General features: G+C 46.3%; 1 protein-coding gene across 7 annotated transcripts in view; it reads right to left on the bottom strand.

Moving 5' to 3' along the window:
- LARGE1 (LARGE xylosyl- and glucuronyltransferase 1) overlaps positions 1 to 24,688 on the bottom strand; it is a 477,871-nt gene that overhangs the window by 243,589 nt on the left and 209,594 nt on the right. For all 7 annotated transcript variants that reach the window (XM_016161642.2, XM_036236072.1, XM_016161640.2 and 4 more), the window contains one exon: positions 9,840 to 9,922. In XM_016161642.2, coding sequence (XP_016017128.1) covers positions 9,840 to 9,922 — 83 coding nt within the window. The remainder of the gene's footprint in view (positions 1 to 9,839; positions 9,923 to 24,688) is intronic.

Genomic DNA, 24,688 nt, shown 5'->3' on the forward strand with positions numbered 1-24,688 from the left:
TCCAAGTCCTTAGCGGCAGCTTAGCCTAGTGGCCAGAAGGCAGGTCTCTGAAGCCAAACCATCTGGTTTCTTCTTATCTTGGTTCCATCACAAACTAACGGCGTGATCTTGAGCAAGCTTTTTAATCTCTATCTGGGTTTCCAAATCTATAAAATGAGATTCATAAAAATAGCCCCTAACTTGTAGTGATTGTTGGACTGAATTAGAGCATATGAAGCACTCAGAATGGCGACTTGCAGGCAGTGAGGACTTAATAAATGTTAGTTATTATCACTCTAGCCGATCTTCAGTGATATCTCATGAATGCAATCACCCTTTCTTTCCCTGTCTCTGAGCCTGATCCCTCAAGTCTCCCATCCTTTAAGTCCTGCGCTCTCTATAAAATGATCCTACAATCCTCTGCTCGCCTCACAATGTAAAAACTCCAGCTTCCCACATGGAGCTAACAAGACCCAAGATGATTTCACCCTGTCTACTTCTCCAGGCTCATATCCTCCCACTGCCTCCTTGAACCCTGCACTCCAATCATTCTCCTCCCCGGGCCAGCACATGACCAGCTACTGCTCTTCCTTAAGAAATAAAGTCAAGTGCCACCTCCTCAGGGAGGCCCTCCAGGGCCACTCCATCCCCAGGGCCCCTCTGTTCCTCTCCCATCACTCCATTTGGTTTCTTCCTAAGAGCCATCAGCATCAGAAGTCTCCGTATTCATCTGCATGTCTATCTCCCGCTCTCCACTAGAATGTGAGCTGTCTGGGGTAAGTTTCTCTAGTTTCACAAATTATCTACTCTCTCGTTTCCTTTGCAACCCCAGGGGTTAGAAAGTGCCCACGTTACTACTAGAGAGCAGCCAAGTTCTCCTGTGGGCTCATGCTCTGGTCTCTTCCTGGACAACCTACACAATGCTGCCTTGCTAACTGTTTCTAGCATTCTGTTCTCAATTTAGACCCTAGGGCTCCGAGGAAGTCATTCCACTGGGTCAGATGCCTCCTTAGCACCTCCCACGGAATCCAAGCCTCAGAACTTAGATTTCTGCAGTGATCTAATGACTATTCACGTCTCTGTTCCCTGCTACGTAGTCTTGACACTAGGAGCTGCGTTTTGTTAATACTCTTATCCCTGGATTTTAATAGTTCCTTGTAGATATAAACATCCAATAAACGTTCATTGAAAGAAAAAATAAATGGACAAATGATTAACAAAGAGAATGCAAATGCCCTCACAGTCTGACACAAATACCTAGAAGTTAGGTGTAGAGGCACTTAGAGGAAAATGTAGGAGTAGATCTTTTAACATTGGATCAAGCAATGGTTTCCTAGATATGGCATCTAAAGCACAAACAACAATAAAAATAAAGTGGCCGTCATCAAAATTAAAAGCTTTTACACCTCAAAGAAGACCATCGAGTAACTGAGAAAGATAATCCCTAGAATGGGAGAAAATATCTGTCAAGTATGCATCTAATAAGGGGCCTGTAACCATTTTAAACTCAAACAATACAAAGCCAAGTCAGGAGAGTAGAAATTAAGCAAAAATTTGAAGTTGTATCTCCCAGAAGATATACGAATGGCCAGTAAGCGCAACGCAAGCTGCTCAACATCAGCAGTCACTAGGAAATGCCAACCAAAACCATGAGACATGACTTCACAGCCACAAAAATGACTAAAGTAAAAAAACGACAGGAACGAATGTTGCTGAGGATGTGGAGATACTGGAATCCTCATGCTGCTTGTGAAACTGTAAAATGACTGCAGATGATTTGGAAAATCGTTTGGCAGTTCCCTCCCCCCACCCCCCAAAATTAAGCGTACAGCTACTATCATTGAATTATTCACCAATTCCACTCCTTGTTGTATACAAAACATATATGAAAACATGTCCACACAAAACCTTATGTGCGAACCAGTAGAGTGGTATTATTCAAAGGACTCAAGTAACCCAAACGGCCACCAACTGATGATGGATAAACAAAATGCAGCATACCCATGCAATGCAATATGACTGAGCAATGAAAAGAAGTACCAATACGTGCATCAAAAAAAAAAAAAAAAACTGAAGGAGGTGGGGGAGGGAAGAGGTAGATGAGGTACAAGGGGTCAAATATGCGGTGACAGAAAGAAATCGAACTATGGGCGGTGAACACACGAGGCCGTAAGCATATGCCTCGCTGTTGAACTACACATCTGAAACTTACTGGAGCTCATTAACCCATGTCACCATAATAAAACAAACGAACGAACAAAATTTAAAAAAAAAACTAAGCATGGATACATGCACCAAGCATGCATGAACCTTGAAAATATTACGCTAGGTGAAAGCCAGCTATAAAAAACGCAGTATTATACAACTGCATTTCTAGGACTCGCCCAGAGTAAGCGGGTCCATAGAGACAGAAGGTAGGCAGGTGAGTGGCTGCTGGGGTTTGGAAGAAGGGGCACATGGGGAGTGACTGCTAACAGGTATGGGGCCTTCCTGCCGGGGTGACAAAATGGCCTAATATTCGACAGTAGTGATGGTCGCACAATTCTGTTGAGTATTCTCAAAGCCAAACACCCGTACACTTTTACAGAGGGAACTTGATGGTATGCGAATGGCGTCCCAGAACTTACTCTTTTGCCTGTGACAGGGAGTGACAATACGAACTCTGAGTTTGGAGGAGGGGATGTGGCCCCGTCTACCCGGCTGGTTCTGGGCTTCCTGCTTAGGGAGCTGTGTCGCTCAGTCGATGGTTTGCCCATGTGACGAAGGCCTGTGATTGTCCAGTGTGGCCTCTGACCAGAAGCTAAATCCAATCCATGGGGACGAAAAAGGAGAGCCCACTTGTGCCCACATTTGAACCCCAGAATCCAGGACTAATAGCAACAAAGGTGATAATTCATTCGGCCTGTTTGATGTCTGAGTCTTATTTTGTATTTGGTTCCTAACTCAAAAAGGTAAGAAATAGCTTTAATGATAACATCCTACAAATTCCAAAATCAGCCAAAGGCTATGAGTCTCCATCCTGCTCTCTTTTGTTCAGAGAGAGTTTTAGCAAAAGTTTGATGGATGTTAAGAACATTATTTACACCAAAGTGAATTTCATTGTCTAAAGATAAAAAAGAACTCATTCATGAGAATCAAAAAAGGGATTTTTCTCAATATATGATTCGATGTTAATTCTATACCTGTACCACATCTAAAATAGTCTTTTGTGTCCGTCACCAGTTACACACGCATTTTAAGAGCAGTGCTATAAGACAGGGGTCCCCAACACTCTGGGCTATGGACCAGTACTGGCCTATGGCCTGTTAGGAACACAGCAGAAGTGAAGGGCGGGCAGGTGAGCGAAGCTTCATCTGTATCTGCAGCCGCTCCCCAGCGCCAGCATCACCACCTCAGCTCCACCTCGGATCATCAGGCATTAGCTTCTCATAGGAGCGCTGGTCCCCCAAGACCAAGAGAAAAGACTTCTGTCTATACTGGCCAGCTTAGGCCTACCTCTTAATCTAAAATGGATCCCACGTAGCTGGCTTGGGTTTGAGCACGCAGACACTGCCACAGGCATCGGGCCCGTTCCACAGATAGACAAGGCCAGGCTTTTACAACAGGAAAGGAAGCCAGTGCATGGTTCGTCTTCGGCAGAGCCTGCAGACTTGGCTTGTAATGAGCAATGCTCCTGCTGCCTCCGCTTTCTTTAACTGCTCCCCTGTTCCAGGTTGGGATGCAATAAATATGGTAATACAAAGAGGCGAAGATGATTAAACCTCAGCTTCCTCCCTTCTTTTCCTTTCCTATTTTGTCAGGAATGTGCCACAGCCCCTCCAAGGCAATCTAGGGTCTGTTTGTATTAACACTATACAGGGACATCCGAGTTGAAATAATCCTTAATTATTAAGTTTAGAATGGAACTGCAATTTCAGAAAGAGTCTGTGACAGCAACTTGAATGCTCAGTGAATCCGTTACACTTAGAGATTTAATAGAACTCATTACGGAAAAACACAGCAACCAGAACGAAGGTTTTTTTCAGCGTGAGTTCTTGGTTCGAGGGAGGGCGAGTGGCCTTGATGACGTGGGAAGATTCAAGGACAAATCGGTATCATGTCAGAAAAGTTGTCCTTGGGAGAAGAGCAGAGCAACTTTCTAGAAAAATCAAAAAGCCATCTGGTATAGTAAAAAGCGGCATGGATTCTCGGGTTTGCAGAGTCAAGGCTAGAATCCCAGGAGTGACACTTAACTCGCCTATGACCCTGAGCGAGCTATCGAACTTCTCCAAGCCTCAGTTTCCTCATCCATTTGCTGGGATAATGGCATCCACTGGACCAGGTTGGGATGAAGGTAAACGATAATAGCCCGCGTGATGCTTAGTATCTGACCTATAGGAATTAGCTCTCTTTGGTTTCACATATACGTACATGACCAAATAGCATAGCTCTCTAACCTGTTTAAAGATATTAACTGCATATATATATATCTTTTTTTCAGTTTTAGTGAAGCTTAACTGATGAATAAAAATCACATATATTTAATATGAACATTAAGTAGTTCGCAAACATTTCAGGTGATGTTTTTATATATGTATACATTTTGAAACAGTCACCAAAATCAAGCTAATTAACATATTTATCCCCTCATGTGGTTACCACTTTCTTTTCTTTTCTTTCTTCCATGCTATATTCTTCAGTCTTACTACAACACTAAAGTCCAGGCCTCTAAAACTTTCATTTATTTCATACTCAGCACTCCAAAAAAAATCTATGTGGGAGGGTGAAGATTATGGAGATGCACAATAATGATAACAATGTCTACATGGTGCCCCAAAATGATTAAAAATAAAAAACATAATGATACTGAAAAAGGTAACTTTTATTTTTCTGGTTAAGAGCTCAGACTCTGAAGCTGGATTGACTGGGTTCAAACCCGGCCCTGCTCATCCTCTCTTGACATAAAATCTCGATCCTCGGTCCCATCATCTGTAAAAGGGGATAAGAACGGTGCCCTCCTCCAGAGGGCATATGAGCATGAAGTGCATTTGTATCTAAAACCCACTTAGAACAGAGCCTGATGCAGAGAACTCCATTCTTGTCTTAAATCAAAGGCAGACACGTTTCACTCGGATCATCTCTTCTGATATTCAAAAGAAGGTCCTATGACAGGCTGGGGACCAAGCCTGTCTCCAGAAAGTATAGTCATTTGGCTTGGGTCGCCCACTTCATAGATGGCAAGACCAAAATCATAACCTATCTCTGTTTCTTTTTTTTTAATTCAAATCCTAGATTCTTCCCTTCACCATCGGGAAACTGCTTCTATAATAAGCCTGAATAAGCAATAAGACAATTACAGGCAGATACTGGTCAGAAATATGCTGTTTTAGCCTCCATGGTCTTCGGGGTGCAAGTTAAGTTAAAAAACAAACCCCCCCACCTGCCCCATAAAAAAGAGCCTGCTGCTTGATATGCAAAGTGAGGGAAATCACCCAGCTTCTTTCTGCCAACAGGGCTGTCGAGTGAGAGAGTAAGTAGATCATCCTGGCAAGCAAACATTAAATTTTTACAAGCTGGCCCACCTCCCTACCCAGGAGGTAAACACTTAAGTTACTAAATAAATATTTTCTTTCTCTGCTCATTGATAGCTCAGTTTCCTTGAAAAGCAGCTATGTTTCCCAGTTTATTTGCAACTGGGATTGAAGTCACAGGCATTCCCCCAATTTTTCTTTAAACGTCTTTCCATCCAGGTGACAAAGACACAATATTGTGCTATTTTCTATTAGATCAGTCTTCATTTGCATGTTTTGTATTTATTTTCTCATCTGCCTTTTTCTTCACCTTGAAGCCTGCATAATGAGAGGACCAAAAATACATGTACGGGGAAAACAAAAACAATACCACCCCGACCGCAACATGCAAAAATTCCATTTCTAATGTATTTTCTGTTAGTCTTTCACCCCCGTATTTAGACCATGTTTATGTGTATCTGTATGCACGTGATTGTGCTTATATAGTAGAATATTATGCATATGTTTTTGAATTCTTTTGTCACTTACTTTTAAAAATAAACCAAGAACATGGTTTACTATAAGAGGATGTTCGCTAATTTAATCTTATTGTTTTGAAGTGGCATTCGAATTTTTACGATCTTAAGTAATAATATTTCATAAAAGCCTTTCTGTAGTTAAGATTATCCCCTAACATAATCACACTGGGTCACGGTCTTGGGCATACCATTATGACATTTCTTTCCAAAAGGTCACGGCAATTTTCAGAGTGCCCATATCACTCTTTTACTGTCTTTCAAGATATGGTGTGCCTACTGTCACCCAGCTCACTGCAAAAGTGAAATTGGTTTCATGTAAGAAAGCAAGCCTTAAATGAAAATTTGCTGAAAATCTTGTCTGGAAAATAAATCTAATTACTGTAATTCACAGTGAAAGCCAAAAGAAACACCCTGTACCACTATTAATATATTGTTATTAACATTAGGAAGGTACTTCATTTGTTGAAGTATTTTATAACCACATGTTGGTTAATCCCCTAACTGCTTTGGAAGCAATGAAGCTATTTATAGCTGGACTTTCTGAGCTGAAAATCTTTCAAAAGTCCTATAGTCTTGCTATCTAAACTCATTATCACCATCATATCAATTCACAGAATCCCTCTCATTTGTAGAGTTTCACAGATGGGAGGGACATAAAGTGGTTATTTGGTCTCAAAAGATCAAGGAGTCACTGATGTGGGGTGCAGAATCTTCAGGACCCTAACACTAAGAATCTGCTTTCTTTTCAAATCCCCATGCCTCCATGAAAGTGTGGCACGCCATCAGCGGCTGATAATACAGCTGCTGCTATGTTTAAATTTAACATCTTTGTGAGGCACACTTAGTGGAGGAAGAAAAGTTTATACTCCACAGGATTTTTTACAATTTCAACAACTACTGGAATTTTTTGTTTTGTCGCCGAAGCAACGGCAATAATATTTACACCCAACATCACCACCAGAAGTCTTTGTGACCTTAAAATTTGCCATAATTGAGAAATAGCATAATTGACTATCTATAATCATGCAAATGCTGTTCTCTAAAAAGTAGGCTTTTGTTGCAGTTGGGGAGGGACCTGCGTTCTTTAATACATGAAACACTGAGACCCACTCGTCTACGTCAATGCTCGGCTGACGAAACGCCTGGTTTCAGGCGGCAGATGGAGGCTGTGGATCCATGAGGTGTGGCAGAAACGGCACAGGAACCTCAGCGGTGTGGAGAGGGCACCCCCCCCCCAAGTTGGAAGACGTGGGGCAGAGCCCACGTGCTGGGTCTTTTTTTGGCACCCTCATTTCCTCCTGGGATGTGAAACGGAAATCACAAGCCAACTGGAGGAGCTGAGGAACCGGGAGTCCCTGTCCCTGAGAGTCTTATGAATACTGGTTGCTCGCATCTCCCAACCCCTTTCTGTACTCCAAAAAAAAAAAAAAAAAAAAAGGAGTGAATCTGAGGTTTCGCGAACCTGCTAGCTAACTGCAGGCACATAAGAGGCCCAGAAAAGGAACCACCCACGTGAGTTCAGTACAAACAGCCAAGTTGATAAATGTTGTTTTCAGTCATGTACGTTTCGAGGGGGGAAATCAGTCTGCAGGAAAAGCTAACTGATTACTAACGAAAGTCTAAACAATTAAAATGACCCGCTGAAAATCACTCAGCGATAGCAATATGATGGCCATGGATGTGAAACTGAAATAGGTCTGAGCTAGATATGTTAGTTAATTGATTGAATAATCACATCTTTAGATTATTTATTAATGAAGTCCCCCAGACTAGCTTGTTAAATAAGTAAACACGCACTGAGTATATGACACATGTTAAATACTAAGATACTGGGACTACAGAAAAATAAGGCATGGTTTCTGCCCCCAGAAGTCCCCCATTCTGCTACGGAAAACATAACATGAATAGATAAATGAAATACGATGTAAGAAATGTAATGATAGAAAGATGCACAGGGTATTATGGGCTGGTAGAAGGGGAGCTCCAACCCAGACTGACAGGTGGTACAGGTCGGCTTCCCATTGGAAACAAAGTCTTAAAGGATGAGAGGAGTTTGCCAGATTGGGAAAGGGAAGGGGAAAAAGAGGGAGAAGTGGGCTGAGCGGATAGAGCAGCATGAAGATAAAGAACGGGCAGGGCGCACCCTGGGGAGGGGAGGGGGCCACACGCAGGTCGCAGGTCGCAGGTCAGAGCATGAAGTATCAGCAAGGGGAGGAGAGAGAAACCACTGCTGAGAAGGACGTTAGATCCCGGATGGTAAACAGATTCAATTCTCTCCCCTCGACAAGGAGAAGACAATGAAAGATTCTAAGAAATCAGATTTGCCGGTCTGAAATACCATTCTGGCATTCGAGAGGATGGACCTAGGGAGGCGGGAAGGACAGGTGCGGCGGGGAGACTATCATGTCAGTCACGGTGGGGATGAGGAGGAAAGGGTGGAACCAAAAAATATGTTCCAGAAAGAATCTTGAGGCATGGATGGCAGATGGGCTGGTCAGGGGACTGAACCAAGGATGAACCCATGTTTCTTCCAGGGTTGGCAGGTCTGGGGTGTCCACCATTTCTCCCCCTTTGTGGACGCCACTGACAGCTGGACTCAAGTGTGAAACTTTACACTGATGCCTGTTCAGTTGAACTCAGAGTTTTTCATCACTTTCCTCCTGCTGAGAAACTTCTGGATCCTGACGTGGTCATCTGATACATCTCCATACCATTAGCTACAGCTATGGGTAAGCTTCATCTACCAAACCTTTGGTAAGAAATTTTAAACACAGCCAAGGGATATTGCCTGGAACTGGAGGTTTAAGTCTGGATATACCCTAACAATGCCCAAATATCAATCGTAATAGGGAGGGCACAGAGGGAAAGTCCCACGAAAAAGTAGAAGCGAACGTCCAGAAGGTAATGGAGGTAAATGATAATTCAGCCCAGACGGTATCACTTTCAAGCGGAAGAGCAATCTATTCTCTGTACGACTGGTTCCATGGAGATCTCCCAGGGCCAAAGGACATCATCTACAGGCTGGAAAAGTTCATAAAAGGCGGAATTTTCTAATGGTCAAAAACAACAGAGGCAGCACAGGCTACACTGGAATCCTGTACGCAACCTGGAGAAGCCGGCTACGGCTGCCTAACAAAATAACACAGACTGGATATAAAGTAACACAGACTAAGTGGCTTAAACAACAGAAATTCATTTTTCACAATTCTGGAGGCTGGAAGTCTAAGATAGATCAAGGTGTCAGCGGAGGTGGTTTCTGTTGAGGCCTCTTCTCTTGGCTTGTGGACGGCCGTCTTCTCCCTTTGTCTCCCTGAGAGTCTGTCCTAATCTCTCCTGACATGGACACCAGTCATGCTGGATTAGGGCCCACCCGACTACTGACCTCATTTTAATTGAAGTACCTCTTCAAAGACCCTATCTCCAAATCCAATCACATTCTGAGATACTGAGAGTTAGGATTCCAACAAGTGAAGTTTAGGAAGGACAAAATTCGGTCCAGCACCTAACCCGTCAACAGGGATGTGTAGACAGAGAGGTCTCGTGCACGTCAGGCAAGGGAAGCCGATGAAGAAATGCGAGGCATCATATTTGGGGTGTCTCTGAAGGCCCCTTCGGATCTCAGAGCTGCAATGCTAAACACTGCAAGACAGCACCTAATCGCTGATACTACACCTTAACACAATAATCTCCCCCAAGGTTTCAACAAAAATGACATTTTCACGGCAGCTGAAATGATTGACGAGAATGGCGCCCGTATGATCCTTGCCCATGGAAACATGCACACGGGAAGTCACACGCACAAGTCAGCAGAGTTACAACGGTGGGTGCTTACCTGTGAAACAGGACAGACTTGACCAAGGTGACAACGTCCCGGCTGGCATTATATCCGGCACAGACAATAGCAACGTGGATTGTCTGGGAAGAAAACAGAAACAGGGCGAGCAGTTAAGACAGGTGGGACGGGGCCTCCCTGGCGCTTCCGACCACACGGGAAAGAAAAACCGCCCTTACTTCTTGTCGAGATCATTGGAAAACAGAGGGCGTGAGCTACAGCTATGGAAAATAACTCGAGACAGTTTTATTTAGGCCTTTTTAATCGGTTTATGGAGCTATCATCATTTGGAAACCATTAAGGCTCTTTTCAATTACATTTTGAAGACAAGAGAAATGGAGAGTGGCTGAAATAGGCTAACGGCAAGTCCCCTGCCCCCCAAGCTGGGAGACAATGACAGCTGTTAACAAGAGGGAAGGAAGAGACTATGCCCCAGATGAGATGGACTGGCAGTCAGGCCTCTCGGATGGAGACGGGATGCCTCGGAGAGATGCGAAATGGTCTCACGCAGTATCTCCGCTCAGGGCCGACCTGACGGCGTGGAGAAGGGGCCAATAAACACCCAAGTACTGCAGCTGGGACATCATTTAAAGGATCAAAACCTGGCAGACTCGAAAGGAACCTGATGAGTCATCTTATCCTAGGGGTCAAGAGCATGGTCCCGGACATGAACGGATGAATCCTGGCTCCGTCCTTCAACTCGGGGTGACTTTGGGAAAGCGGTAGTGTCAAGCGACTTGCTGTAACATAAAGGTCCTGACGCGCATCCTGCAGGATGTCAGGAAGCATGTGAGGGAACAATTCCAAGAGCAGGATGAGGTGCTCGGCGAATGGCCTTCCAATCACAGCACGGATGTCCTTGAGAACTGAGCTTCCCATGCAGGACGTACTGGCACCCTGGTGCGCTGGAAATGAACTACAGGTGACAAAGGTGCTCATCCTGCCCCGCTCTCAAGGCTTCCAGGCAGGGCTGGCCACCCTCTGCTGCCAGCAACTTTTCCTATTTACCTCGTAGCGGCACACACACAGTCACCGTAGTGTGGGCCACGCCTTGACGCAGGTTAGAAAGTGCCACTCAGGGGCGTCTCGTACAGGAAGCCACCCAGCCTCTCTCAAAACAGCTCTAGGAATAGAGGGTTCTCAGGGCTGGCCTTTTTACTAAAGCACAGCTTTCCTTGCATCAAAACCGGCCTCCTGACCCTGCCCCAGCCTTGTTCTGTCCCGCGAGTGTTACAGAACAAGCCCGTTCCCTCTGATTCCGAACAGGTAAACTGAACGGAGGATCCTGATAGGTGCCTCTTCATTTGCAGAATTACAGCCTTGTTTCCCCAGCGTGGCTCCCAGACTCCCTGTTACTCTAATCGGCCACCCCTGCTTGCATTTCTGATATTCCTGTCACTCCCACACAGGCTTTCAGGACGATGACCTCCGGTTCTCAGGCCTACTTCTCCACCCCACCTGTGACATCACCAAGGGAAGTCTAACCATCCAGGGGACAGAGCATCCAAATCCGTTCCAGTCCAAGAGCCTTCACTCCTCCTGGACCATTCACTCTGAGCGCCCAAAGCTGAACTTTAGCTTTGCCTGGATTCTCATTTTCTCAAAATCGTGGTGGGCTCACCAGGCCTGCAGGATTCTCAGAGCCTCACACCTACCACACCTGCTCCTCATCCTCATGGAAGACCCCCATTTCGCCCTATCGGGCCTACCTTTGCCGCTGCTCACCTCGATGATCATCTCGCTCTACTCTTGGCTCCTTTACATGTTCACCCCCACACTCCTCATGCAACCCCCCACCCCTGGATCATGGCCACAGGGTCCCTCTTATACTTGGGGATCAAGAAGGAAGATAAAGGGACAGGAAAGACAGGAATAAGAGGCATACTAAGAGCTACTATTTCTTGAGCAAATCACTCCGTTCTACGTGCTTACCACTTTACACGGATAATCAGGTCTCCAGGTTGAGGGGACAGGTACGGTGTATTGTTTCAGTATTACAGACCAGGAAATGCAGGCTCAGAGGTGAATTTCAGAATCTGAACAGAGATTCTGAAGCCTGACGGTACATCAGAGACACCCAAAAGATTTTTAAAATATCTCCTGTGCCTCAGCTCCACCTCAGACCAATGAACTCACAATCTCTGATACCCAGGATCTTAAAATACTCTGCTGGGGGCAGTGGTTCCCAACAGGGGGGTAGTTCGCTACCATGTGCCCTGAAATATTTTGACAATGTCTGGAGTCATTTCTGGGCTAGTGGGTAGAGGCAGGGATACTGCTCAACATCCTGCAAAGCACAGGGCAGACCCTGCGACAAAGAATTATCCTGCATCCTGCCCAGGAGGGTCCAGGTGCTGCTCCCAGGAAACCCTCTTTTTAGGAAGAAGGAAAAGGGTTGGGAGAAGCTCAGATCCCACCGGGAACCGATTCTACCTTTCCTCAGTCTAATTTATGCATGTGTTCATTTCTCCACCCGTGAAATGAAGACACCTTCCCTTGTCTCCGGATAATGTCTCCAAAAGACTCAGGATGAAAGACTGTAATGCGATGCAACCGTCGCCGTTTAAATCATGAAGAACGGGAAATGAATGGGGGGAAACTCCTGCACACGAGAGACATAACCAGGAAGGGGAAAAGAACAGGTAAAAAGCATGCTCAATCAGGAATCACAAACATTTGGAATCGCAAACATTTCAACACGAGGCCTCCGAAATATCAAACTTTGTCTTGGCTTCAGGGTTCAGGGACTTTTAAAAACGGGCCCGTTAAATGTAGGCACAGGCGCACGCATTCTCAAACATTTTACATAATTTTCCAATCTCTTTCGTTTCATCCAATACACCTGCCACCATGAATAGATTCATCATGCGGAGCCGTGGCGGCAGGGAGAGCTACCAGGAGAGCAGAAAATCAGTGTCACGAATATGCTCTTTGAAGAGTTTAGGGTGGACCGAAATTTTGTGGGTGCAGAAGTGAAAGACAGGAGTGAGGCAGGGGTGGGGAGAGCAGGGGAGAAGGATGAATGGTTTCTGAAGAGCAGAAATGGTCTCGCCACGACAACTTCCCATTTTGAAGCTATAATGTCCAGGTTTTCAAGTTTCTCAGTGTGGTGGGTTGAAGGTGGCCACAGTTACCAGAACCTTCCTCCCAGCAAGGAAAGGATCTGAGTATCAGATTCCGTGACCACTGACTCACTCGTCGAGCCCTCCTCGCTGCACCCTGCAGATGTCGCACTTGCTTTTACTGACCACGAAGCCTGGATGGGTGATGGGAGGATGTTCTTATTTGCTCCGCTGAACTCCCCCCTCCACCCCTCTCCAACTCGCTCTGTGCTGGGGAGGCTGGTCCTTACAGGCTGAATTACCGAGCTCCTATGACTTCTGGTTTCTCATTGAGTCTGGTCAACAGGAGGCGCCAGCAAACATCCCGCGGATGGGAGGAAGGAGAGGTCAGATTCCCTGGCTCCTGTCGGGTGCTCTTTCCTACAGTCGGTTCTTGCTGGGTTCTGTCAGGGGCCCCAACTCCCACCCCTCCAGCCGGGGGCCGCGACGACTTCCTCTGGGAGCTTCGTGCCCTCCTCATCTCCTCTCCCCCTGCTCCTGTCTTCGACCCTGCGTTAGATGCTTTCCACCTCTTCTGCACGTGCCGGCGGTTTCCTGCTAGGACCTGACCAATGCTGGTGACCTTTCCTCAGCGTCCCATTTGTCCTGGAGACTGAAAAGGAGGTCCGAAAGACTCTGAAGCATTCGTAGATACAGTGCTTATCCCTAAAGGGAGACAAGGCAGGGAGGTACCAACGCGTCGAACTTGAGGATGTATAAATTCTATTTGTACATTTTAAGGAGTGTGAGAAAGTTCTCTGACACATGGACCATGGGGCTTTTTCTAAGGGCTCACTCCCTTTAGTCCTGAATATGGGGCTCTGCATACCTTGCACCTCTGCAAGCTGCACCCGAAAATACAGTGAAGCGAGTGCCATAGTGGTGAACTAAGGTTCATTTCTGACACCACTGGGGTCAGTGAGTGACCTTTACTTTGGGGACCTGCAGGAAGGATCCAGGCATGGCAAGAGTATTTTTTGGAGTCTCCAAGTATGCCAGAAAAAAAAAAAATCCTCATCTATGCATGCAGGGGGAAAAAAAATCATCATTATCCCAGAAGGTATTCAGACCAAAGTAAGGAATGGCAGGTGAGCTATGGCCCTGGCAGAAGTAACCAACACACCGCCCAGCCCTGCTGCCCCAATAACACTGTCGGCAGTGACCCAGAAGGCCCGGTGCTCCCTTTGGGGCATAATTCAGGGAAAGCATTTCATATCATGCAGGAAACCAACTTGAATGCCAGTGTCTGATGTGCTAAGTCTGGCTCATGCCAGATTCTGGAGTACAGCTGCAGACTTCTGGGCTCAGGGCACAGGGTGGGGAGTTAGGGGAAGGCAGGGCCTCCCAGAGGAGAGATGCTGCCATGTGACAGCTGGGAGAAGCCCACAGCTGGGGACAGGGGCAGAAATGCGTTAGTAGAAAAAAAAAAAAACAACAACAACAAGAGTAAAGAGACCTGGGTAGGAGCTGCAAATTCAAAGATAAGTCGTTGTGTGACCTTGGAGTAGTCATGTAAGGTCGCTTGAGCCTGACTGGCCCATCTGTAAAATGGAGATAAAAATGGGCACCCCATTGGGCTGCTGTGAGGATCGGATAAATGAGCCCAAGAAGGTGCACCCTCCCTGCGAACTGCTTATTCATGTTTACCGAACTCACAAACATCCCTCATCTGTATCATGGGGATGTACCATGCTACTGCTTACTCCCAAGGGGTTGTTGAGGACCCAGGGTAAGTGGGTCTCAAACTCGATCATGCACCAGAATCCCCATAAGGAGAGCTTCTTAAAAGAGTGCCCGTCCCTCCCTCAGAGTTTCTGATTCAGCAGGTTTGGTGAGAGAGCTTGAGGATTACCTGCACCCAGGTGATTCTGATGCTACGGGTCCAGGGGCCACACTTTGAGAACGACATAAAGCACTTTAAGGAGGGTCTCTGGCTAAAAACCGAACGGATGTTAGCTGCAATTATGTTGGGGCGGGGGCGTGAGGGGTGATCACGGAATCGATTTCCAATACCTCTCCCATGGAGAGCACCATTTCCTCCTTCACTCATATGAATAAAGTTAGCACCCACCCTCCGGCCACCATCACTCTCCCAGGCATGGGAATTTATGACTCGCCCAGGGTGAGAGAAGGCACAGGGAAGAGAACACAGACTGCGTGAACACAGCCCGAAAAATCGAGAGCGCTGGGTGGTGGCCCCGGCTCTGTCTCTGGCCAGCTGGGTGACCTTGGGCAAGTTACTTAACCTCCCTGATCCTCAGCGACTCCTCTATAAAAGGAAGGATTTAGACATTCTATTCAGAGATTTCCTAAGACACAGGGTTTTCCAAAATTCAAGATGAAGAAAGTGAGACATAGAAAAGTACCTTGCCCGAGGTCCCCTGGCTTAGCCAGTCCATGGCGAAGGGGTTGAATTCGCAGTCCTGCCTTTAAATCCACGCTATTCTGCCTCAAAAAAAAAAAAAAAAAAAAAAAAAAAAAAAAAAAAAAAAAAGCCACCACATATGTAACTACTAAATTTTTTTTAAGATGTGTCACTAATGCGCCATTTAAAGTCATCTTATAAGCCTCTAGGGCACCTCTACTCTCTTGGGAAACCAACTGATCGAATTCTACCTATTAGTTCTAAATATTGGGCCATGGACTGAAAAGACACAGCTATTTCAGCCCTGTAGGAAACAGGAGACACCTCCTGAGTTTCAGAGAAGCCGAAGTCATCAGGGGCTCAGTGACGGGCAGGCAGAGCTGCAGGGGCTACAGCGCCCAGCGTTGAAGACAGGATGGGCCAGGCCTCCAGGGTCAAGGCCCAATAAATGGGCGCAAGAGATGGACGACCATCTGGCATTCTCCATCCGGCATATTCCTGGCCTGCTTTAGGATTCACCTGCTTGTGTTACGACGATCGTTACCGGAAGAATCAGAAACTCACATGTTCCATGGAAAACGCACGAACTGTGAGACTGATTTTGGGGTGGTCGACAGAAGTTTCATTGGTAGCCACACCTGGGGCAGGTGGGTTGTCTAAACACTGCCCGATACTGATTTACTACGGCTGCCATGTGTGACACTCCTACCTACGGGGCCTCTGGGTGGCTGGCCTGACCCCAAATGTTGACACACGTTCACCAAACATCCGATCATTCTAATTAAGCGCCTACTGTGTGCCAGGCTCAGTTGTAGGTACCAGGAGTATAGCAGTGAGCAAAAGAGATCAAATCCTTGCCCCCACCATGGGAGCTAACACTCTAATTGGGGAACACAGAAAACAGATTATATACATATTTTCATACATAAATATATATATATTTTACATATACGTGTGTGTGTGTGTGTGTATAAAATTTAAGTATACATTATGCTGAATAATGAGACATCTAGGAAGAAAAATTAAGCCGAGGAAGGAGAGAGACGTGTGTGCGGTTGGCTGGTGTGCAGGGCTAAGACTTTACAGTGGGGTTGTCTGGGCAGCCATCACTGAGAGGCGACGCTGGAGCAGAAACCTGAAGCAAACAGGAAATGAGCCTTTCAGGTATCCAGGCAGAGTGCTCTGGGCAGCAGACAGAACCCTGAGATATAAGGTAGACGATGCGCTTAAGGAACATGGGGGAACCTGAGCTGCGGGAGACGGTGAGGAGGAAAGAGAGGTGAGGCCAGAGGGGACACAGGAGACAGACCCTTAGCACCCACGGGCACTTGTAAGCACTTGGCCCCTCCTGCATGTGCGGAGAGAAATCACTGGACAGCTCGGAGCTGAGGAATGGCAATGATCTGACTTAGGTTTTAAACAAGACTCCCTCGAGATGTCCGTTGAGCACAGATTCTGTGTGTGTTGGGGGCTGGGGCGTGGACGGGGAGCGAGGAAGCAGAGCGAAGAGCCAGAAAGCTACTGCGATAACCCAAGTGTGGTGGATGCTGGGAGATGCTGCCCACGTGTGGCCCCAGCCCCTCGGTGCTGTCGCCAGGCGGCCACGAGCCGTCACACCTTCAGCGATTGCCTAGCGGCCAGAGAGCACCTCTCCAAAGTCATCCCCCGCCCCCTCCTGGGGCGGCCGCATCCCAGGGACCCCACAGCATCCTCAGGTGCTGGCCCCATGGACACGCCTTCACAGACAGTCTACACGAGAAACGCCACCTCGGGGCATGAGCTTCAGACCACAGAAAGCGAGAGGGGCTCTGGGACAGGGCGGGAGGGTGCAGGTGAGAAAGGCCCGATAACGTGCTCTCTCAGAATCGCGTGTGATCGCTTTGCAGTCGACTCCTCCAGTGGAGGAAGCAGAATATCACATGTATTGAGATTTACGACCTGTGGTGAGGATGTGGAGAAACGGGGACTCTTGTGCACTGTGACTGGGAATGTGCAATGCTGCAGGTGCTGTGGAAAGCAGACTGGTGGTTCCTAGGATAGTTAAAAATAGAATTACCATATGATCCGGCAATCCCACTTCTGGAGATTTTATATACATATATATATACACACACACACACACATATATACATATATATGTATGTATATGCATATATATGTATACATGTATATGTATGTATATATACACAAACACATATACATGCATGTGTGTGTGTGTGTATATATATATATGAAAGAACTGAAAGCAGGATCTCAAAGAGATGTTTGTACACCTATATTCACAGCAGCACTATTCACAAGAGCCAAGAGGTAGAAGTAACCCTAACGTCCATTGTCAGATGAATGGAGAAACAAAATGTGGTCTACAGGTACGATGGGATGTGACTCAGTCTTAAAAAGAAAGGAAATTTTGACACATGCTACATGACTGGACTTTGAGGACGTTACGCTAAGTGAAGTAAGGCCGTCACAACTCGACAAATGCCGTATGATCCCGCTCACACGAGATATCTAAAGTAGACAAATTCATGGAAGCGGGGAGTAGACGGTGGTTGCCGGGGACTGGGGGAAAGGGGATATGGCCGGTTACTGTGTGACGGGTGCAGAGTCAGTCTGGCAAGATGAAAGAGCTCGAGAGCTACACTGCACGACGACGTGAATACGACTTGAACTGTAGACTTAAGACTGACGAAAAGGGTACATTTTATGTGATAAGCTTTTGCTGTACCACAACCAAAAAAGGTTTGCAATGTGGATCTGCACGTTTCGGCCATGTGGACTCGCTACGTCTAAACTTCCCTAATTATAAAATTAGAATGATGCGGATGATTTCACGAGCTAACTCACACCCGTCAAGCGCAGTGTCTGGCACCTGATACTTACACAATAGGTGAAGGCAGGTACGACTAGCACCGTCACCATCAACGGCCCCTGCCCCACGTTCACGGCGTTTATGCCCTGATCAAGCTGGATGATTCACTCGGCTTTCCTATTTCCGTCATGTGATCTCGCGTTAGGATGCCCTGGTGCTTACTGCATCTGTCAAACTTCTCTCCATCTTTGAAGATTTAATGTCGGCTATGGGGACCTCACTTTCCTCATCTATAAAAAAAGGGATCATAAATACGTCAACTTCCAGGGTTGTTGCGCAGATTAAATGAGATGATTCATGTAAAGGGCGTGGAGCCTGGCATCCTGTAAGGAGGAGATGTGAATCAGCAATCATTACTACTATTATGAGACTTTATCGTATGTTAAGGCTCTACCATTTAAGGCTGTGAGCCTTAAATTTTCCCAAGAGTCAGGTATCAGGTTCCTTCCAATGCCCTCACGCCCACTCTGGGACAGTCTTTCCCCTAATGCTGATAGGAGGGCCTTTGGAGCTGCCCGATTCTCTCTACTCTTCCAGATGTTGCTGGCTTTTCCCTCTTCAGCTACAAGAGGGCGGCGGTAGACACAGGAATGAGGAGAGAAGCCACCAGAATCCATCATCCTCCGGGCCACGGTAGCAACCATGTACCACTAGGACGGACCTTTTATTTTTCTATGCTTTGGCTTCGCCATCTTTAAAATGAGAGGGTTGCATCTTTATTGTTGTTGCTGGCAGCACGTTTTCAAAAATGGGTTTTCCAAGACAGTGTAATATATAAAACAGAGTGAGGCAGGTCTGTTCCAGGGTACGCACAGGCAGGAGGCTGCCAGAGACAGGGCCCCTTGCCGTGGTCACGGGGTGGCAGCCGGCCTCCGAGGCTGCCCCCAAAGATCTCTGCCACCTGGTATTTCTGCCCTTGTGTTAACTCTCCTACACCACCAGAGTTGATGTGTGTGACCAGCAGAACTTGGCAGAAGCAACGGTAGATGAAGTCCAAGAATAGGTCATAAAAAGGACTGTGGTTTTCACCCTGTTCTGCTGGACGCTTACCCTTACAAGCCAATGTGCCATCTTGGAGGAAGACCCTCCAGCCACAACCAAGCTTACAGATGACAACTGCCCCAGAAGACCCCTTAACTGCAACCTCATGAGACATCTAGAGCCACAACTCCCACTAAGCTGCTCCCTGACTCCTGATTTTCTGAAGCTGTATGAGTTAATAAATACTTAACAGGTTGTTTTAACCTGTTAAGTTTCGGGGATAACTTGCTATGGGAGCCAGAGCTCCCTGAGAATCACTGCATAAGATATCTTACTAGGCTCCCTCCATCTACGACATCCCCTAATTTCAGGGCCTGACATTTAGGGGAGACGTTTATGTGGACCTACAAACAAGAAGGATCCCCAAAGACAACATATGAAGTTAGCGAATTGTCGAGCCCAAACGCTGTAACAGGATCTTCCAATAGCAATGCGCTACAGAGTGAGACTGCAGGCAAACTCCCCCTCCCCCGCCGTCCCACTGCTGAGTTACTATGCAAAATGCTAGAAGACGAAGTGAGTGAGAAACGAGGAAATAGATCACACAGCTCAAAATGCTGTGGGTTAGTTAGTGAGAGGTGTCACGTTTTATAAATACAATGCCTAAAGCAAAATGGTAACCCCCTACTGAGACAATGAATGCTGCCACAGTTTAAAACAACTCGACTTCTTAAAAAAAAAAAAAAAAAAAAAAAGGACACATCCTTGTTTAGACTTACTGAGAAATGATAACACTTAGGGGGCTGCTATGGCCCCCGAGGTGGAAGATGACCCCCATATCAGGACTGGTCACCCTGAAGCCCTATAAGGTGAGGTACCTGCCAGGTGAGGACAGGGGCTCTGTAGCTGACGGAGTGTGTGGGTCCTAGTAGAGACAACTCAGAAAGCATTCAGCACAGCAGTTCAAAGCACAGGTTCTGGAACCAAACGGCTTAGACTGACCTCTTCCTGGCACTGTGACTTTGAAATAATTATTTACCCTTTAATAGTTGCCTAATCTGCAAAAGGAAAAAAGTACGTAGTGTGGATTAAATGAGGTATTTTATGTAAGCTTTAGCACAGTGTCTGGTACACTTTAAAGGTTGAGTTAATATTAATGTTTATTCCTGTTAAATCACTACTAAGAAATGAGGTTCACAGTGTGGAAGAAGAGATATTGTCTTAAGGGTGGCCTGACATCAGAGAGTATCATTTGCCTCCATAATAACTATATCAATTATTGTGTTTTATTTGACATCTCTCTCATGGAGAAATGGGGTGTGGGTTTCCACTCCCCTGCAAACTGGGTGGACTGTTGTAACTGTTTCAACTAATAGACCACAGTATAAGCGGAGGTGACACTATGTGGCTTTTTGAGGCCATGCCATAAAAAGTGCCTCCCTTCTGCCTGGCCCACGGGAACGCCTTCTGCTGCCAGGTAAGCAAGCAGCTGACTGCCCTGGAGATGGTGCGTTGTGCGGAAGCTCCAACTAGTTACGCAGGGAGACTGCTCAGAGAGGTCGCCGTTGACCGACGACAGGGAAGAGGGATGCTGAGTCGGTCCCTACCGTTCCAGCCCTGCCTTGTCCCAGCTCCAGCCACAAACTAACGGCAATCACATGAAGACCCCCAAACCAGAACCACACCTCTAAGTCCTTCCCAAACCCCTGACCCACAGAAATGATGAGAGCTAAATAAAATGACAGGCGTTTTAAGCCACCGTGTTTTAGGTGATTTGTTGGACAGCAACAGAAAACTAGACTACCCGTAACAAGTATGTGACACTCATACAAAGTTAGTTTCCCACCAGCTCTCTCATTTTGCCCTCACAACGGCACTGGGAAAAGCACATTCTCGTTTTATACTGATGAAATAGACTCTAGGGGAGTACTCGAATTGTCTAAGGTCACATGACTAGTGATTGGCAAAACAGAGATTCCTGGCCGGGAACTCTGACTCCAGTTTCACTGATTTTCCTGCTGTACCATCGCTGTCCCCCAAAGCAGACCAGAACCGGAAATGCAAGAAAATATACATATATACGTATGTGCACGCGCACACACACACACACACAGGCACAAGAACAGATCAAAGAGGATCGATATGCTCCAAGTCACTGAAGCGCCACTGCCTGACTAGAGAAACGCTAGGATAAAACGGGCAGCTATTTGAAAGCCACGTAATTAAGAAATGATGAGAAGGCACCGAGGCCGGCACGGGCCCGTTGCTTCTATCCTCAGATATCTTGGCTGACACCCCGGGCATCATTACAGAAGAGTTTTCAGAAATACTTGTCACATCTCAGAGAAGTTTCGGTGCCACGAGAGATGAAGGTGAAGTCCCTCGTTACGAGGCCCTGCAGCTGACAGTGTGTCAAGACGAGCTTCGGCTCTCGTAACCGCCAGGTGTCATGATGAAGGGAGGCTTCTATTTTGACTCCAAGGACTGACGTATCTCGTTCGCCTCTATGGCTTTCTCACTAAAATTTTTATAGACGCGAAATGGAGACAGAGGAAGTATACTGCTAATGGGTATGAAGCCGGCATCCCAAAGCAAATCCATCTATGGAAGATCCAAACAGGACCAGGGGTTCTTCACACACAAATTCTACCAGAAATTGCTTTTTTTAAGCGTCTAAGAAGTAATGTTATCAATTAATACAGAGGAAGAGAAAGACAAATGAATAAAATCTAATTCTCAGATATGGGTCAAAAGACTAAATAAGTTATAGTAACAATCAGGAACCTCAGGGTCTGAATTACTGTATTGCTACATGATCTTTCCGAGAGTACAGGGATAAAGATCACCCCCTCATTGATTATGTTCTCTTTAAGCAGTGGTGTCCAAACAGTCTCTACTATCCCAGAATCACTTGGATGGACTTTTTTAATACTCATATTCTTGGGAACTACTTCCAGAGAGTTTCGATTAGTAGGTCTGGAGTGGGGCCCCTGAATATGCATTTTTGATATGTAATTCTAATACACAACCAAGTTGGGGAACCACCCAGGTGACAGAGAATGTTCACTGTAACCAGGACACCTGTTCCCTCTATTAGCAGAATTCCAATGTTAACGGAGAACATGGCTTCCCTGAATAAAAATTTTCTCTTTTCCAGGCTCCCTTGCAGCTATATCATAGCTAAAAGTAGCCCTGCAAAGAAGTGCTACCAGCGGGTTCTAAAAGGAACTGGATGTGAAATTTCTAAAACATGTTCTTAAATGAAGGAAAGATGCCCCACACCTTAATGCTGCTTCTTTTCTACCGGCTGGAATGTGAATGACATGACTGAAGCTCTGACCATGAGATGACCTTGAGAATGTCAGTTAAGCAAGCCGAGTGAAAGATAAAGGACGCCTGCATCCCCAACACTGATATCCCTACACTAAAGGGCCCTAGACTTCTTAACCATAAGGAGAAATAAGATGCAAAGCCATTGTTACCCGGGGAGTTTTGGATAAACCACAGTGAAACCGAATGCTAATAAAACTATCTTTCAGAACCTGAGCGAAGTTCTAATATCCACAGTCGCTACTGAAAATGGTTTTGAGGCAGGAACTTGATTTTCACCCCTAATTTACAAATGAGGTAATCAAGATACAGAAAAGTGATCTAACGTGGTCAACACCATACGGACATTCAGCTGGGAACGCACCAGGATGTAGGCTCAGGTCTCGCAGCCTCCACTGCCCATTGTCTACACTGTTTTGCAGGACACTCAGGGCAGAAGTGGAGTGTGCCGCTCTCGGAAAGCAGGGGAATGAGGGTGCCATCCAGACACGCTGCAGCAGGAAGAGAAATTCCCTGTTTTCCTCTCTGCTACACCTGTCCTCCTCCCTCTTTTTTTCCCCGCTTTCTTTTCCCTTTTCTATTTTTCACCTTCTTGATTCTTCATCAGTTCTTTAAGTAGGCCTGAGTCATAATGAAGTCAACCACACTCAAGGAAAATCGTTTCTCCCCCCGAGCCTTCCCACCTAGGAGACAGGGTTTTGTCCCTCACTCCGAATCGACACCATGGCCCTAAGCTGAGAGCAGAGAACCTGCAAGGAATCAAACAAGCCTTTACCTAGACAAACACAGAAGTTCCCCACATTAGGGTCCCCCCTGACCAACCTCAACCAAGGGAATCTGTCACCATTACTGACTCCCCATTTTCAAAGATGTAAAATAGAGATGTTCAAAAACAGGCCACTGTCGACGGCTGTGGCAGATCAAACGAGGTTCGGCCTGGCATGCAGTCGGCGCTGAAAAAACGTGTAGCATCCAACACCTCCTGACATTTGTATTTCTCTATTCGTTTATCATCTCTTCCTCTACTTCCCACCTCGAACCACGAGAACCAAAAGAAAGGGAGTTTGTCTCTTTCATTCCTTGCCATTTGTCAGCACAGAGCACACGGCGACGTGCAAAACTGTGGCTACATAGAATATTTGTTGAATGAAAGAAGGAAGGAAGATCATGTAGTGCAACCACCTGCTGCCCAGGTTCTCTGTGCTTTGCCTAACTCGCCTCGTCCTGAATACTTTCTTTCTATGACAACGCTTTGCTTCATATTTGTCCTACTCATGTGTACATTCCTCATCTACCTTTCTCCACCTCTCCACCATCCCACAGTTCAACCAACCAGGCTTGAGAAACCACAAGAAACCCTACTATCCCCAGGGGCTCTCCCTGATGGTTTAAATCCAAAGTCTCCTCACTTGCCACTAACTTTCCACAGAACTGAGTCTGCATCACTCAATAAGCCCGACCTATATTACTTTGTGACAGTACAGTATCACCGATAATAGTAGTAACCCCATTCGTGTGAACAGCAGATTACAGTTTGCAGTGTCTTCTCTTCGGAGGTTTGAAATCTAACATTCTGAGAATGTGGCCATAAAATGAAAAAGAAGAGTAGGTAATATCTATATTTAACTAAAAATAATAAAAACTGCCCATAATCGAAAAGAGGTACTGTCATAACTTTATATGGCCCACGTATTTAATTCTCACAATTATTCCATGAAGCTGGTATTACCTTCTCAAGTTTATTGATGAGGCACCTGAAGTTCAGAGAGGTTAGAAAACTTGCTTCAGCCCTGCTAGCAGAAACCCCCAAAGCTGAGCTATAAACTCAGGCTTCATGTGTCTCAAAAAGCCTTGCTGTTAACAGGGATGCTCTAACTCCTGTCCACAGGAACGGGAAGAGGCAGGAAGCGTGTGTGTGTGTGTGTGTGTGTGTGTGTGTGTGTGTGTGTGTGTGTGTGTTCAGTATACACATAAGCATAGCTGCACGGATGAGGGGGCGAGGGGCTGTAGGGAGAGGGGGTGGGTAACTTTTCCAAATGCCCAAAGAATTCCTAAGAAATAAAGCGTACTTTAAAGGGGTGGCGGAGCTATTAAGCTATACAAGTTGAAATAAGGAAGAAGTCTCGGGCTCTGAATCGCAGAAGCTGTTTATAAAATGAGGCTGAGGGCCACAGCTCCAGGTGCGACAGCCCCCCTGTGG

Source organism: Rousettus aegyptiacus, unplaced genomic scaffold (genome assembly GCF_014176215.1).
Source record: "Rousettus aegyptiacus isolate mRouAeg1 unplaced genomic scaffold, mRouAeg1.p scaffold_m13_p_2, whole genome shotgun sequence".
In the NCBI taxonomy this organism is placed as follows: Eukaryota; Metazoa; Chordata; class Mammalia; order Chiroptera; family Pteropodidae; genus Rousettus; species Rousettus aegyptiacus.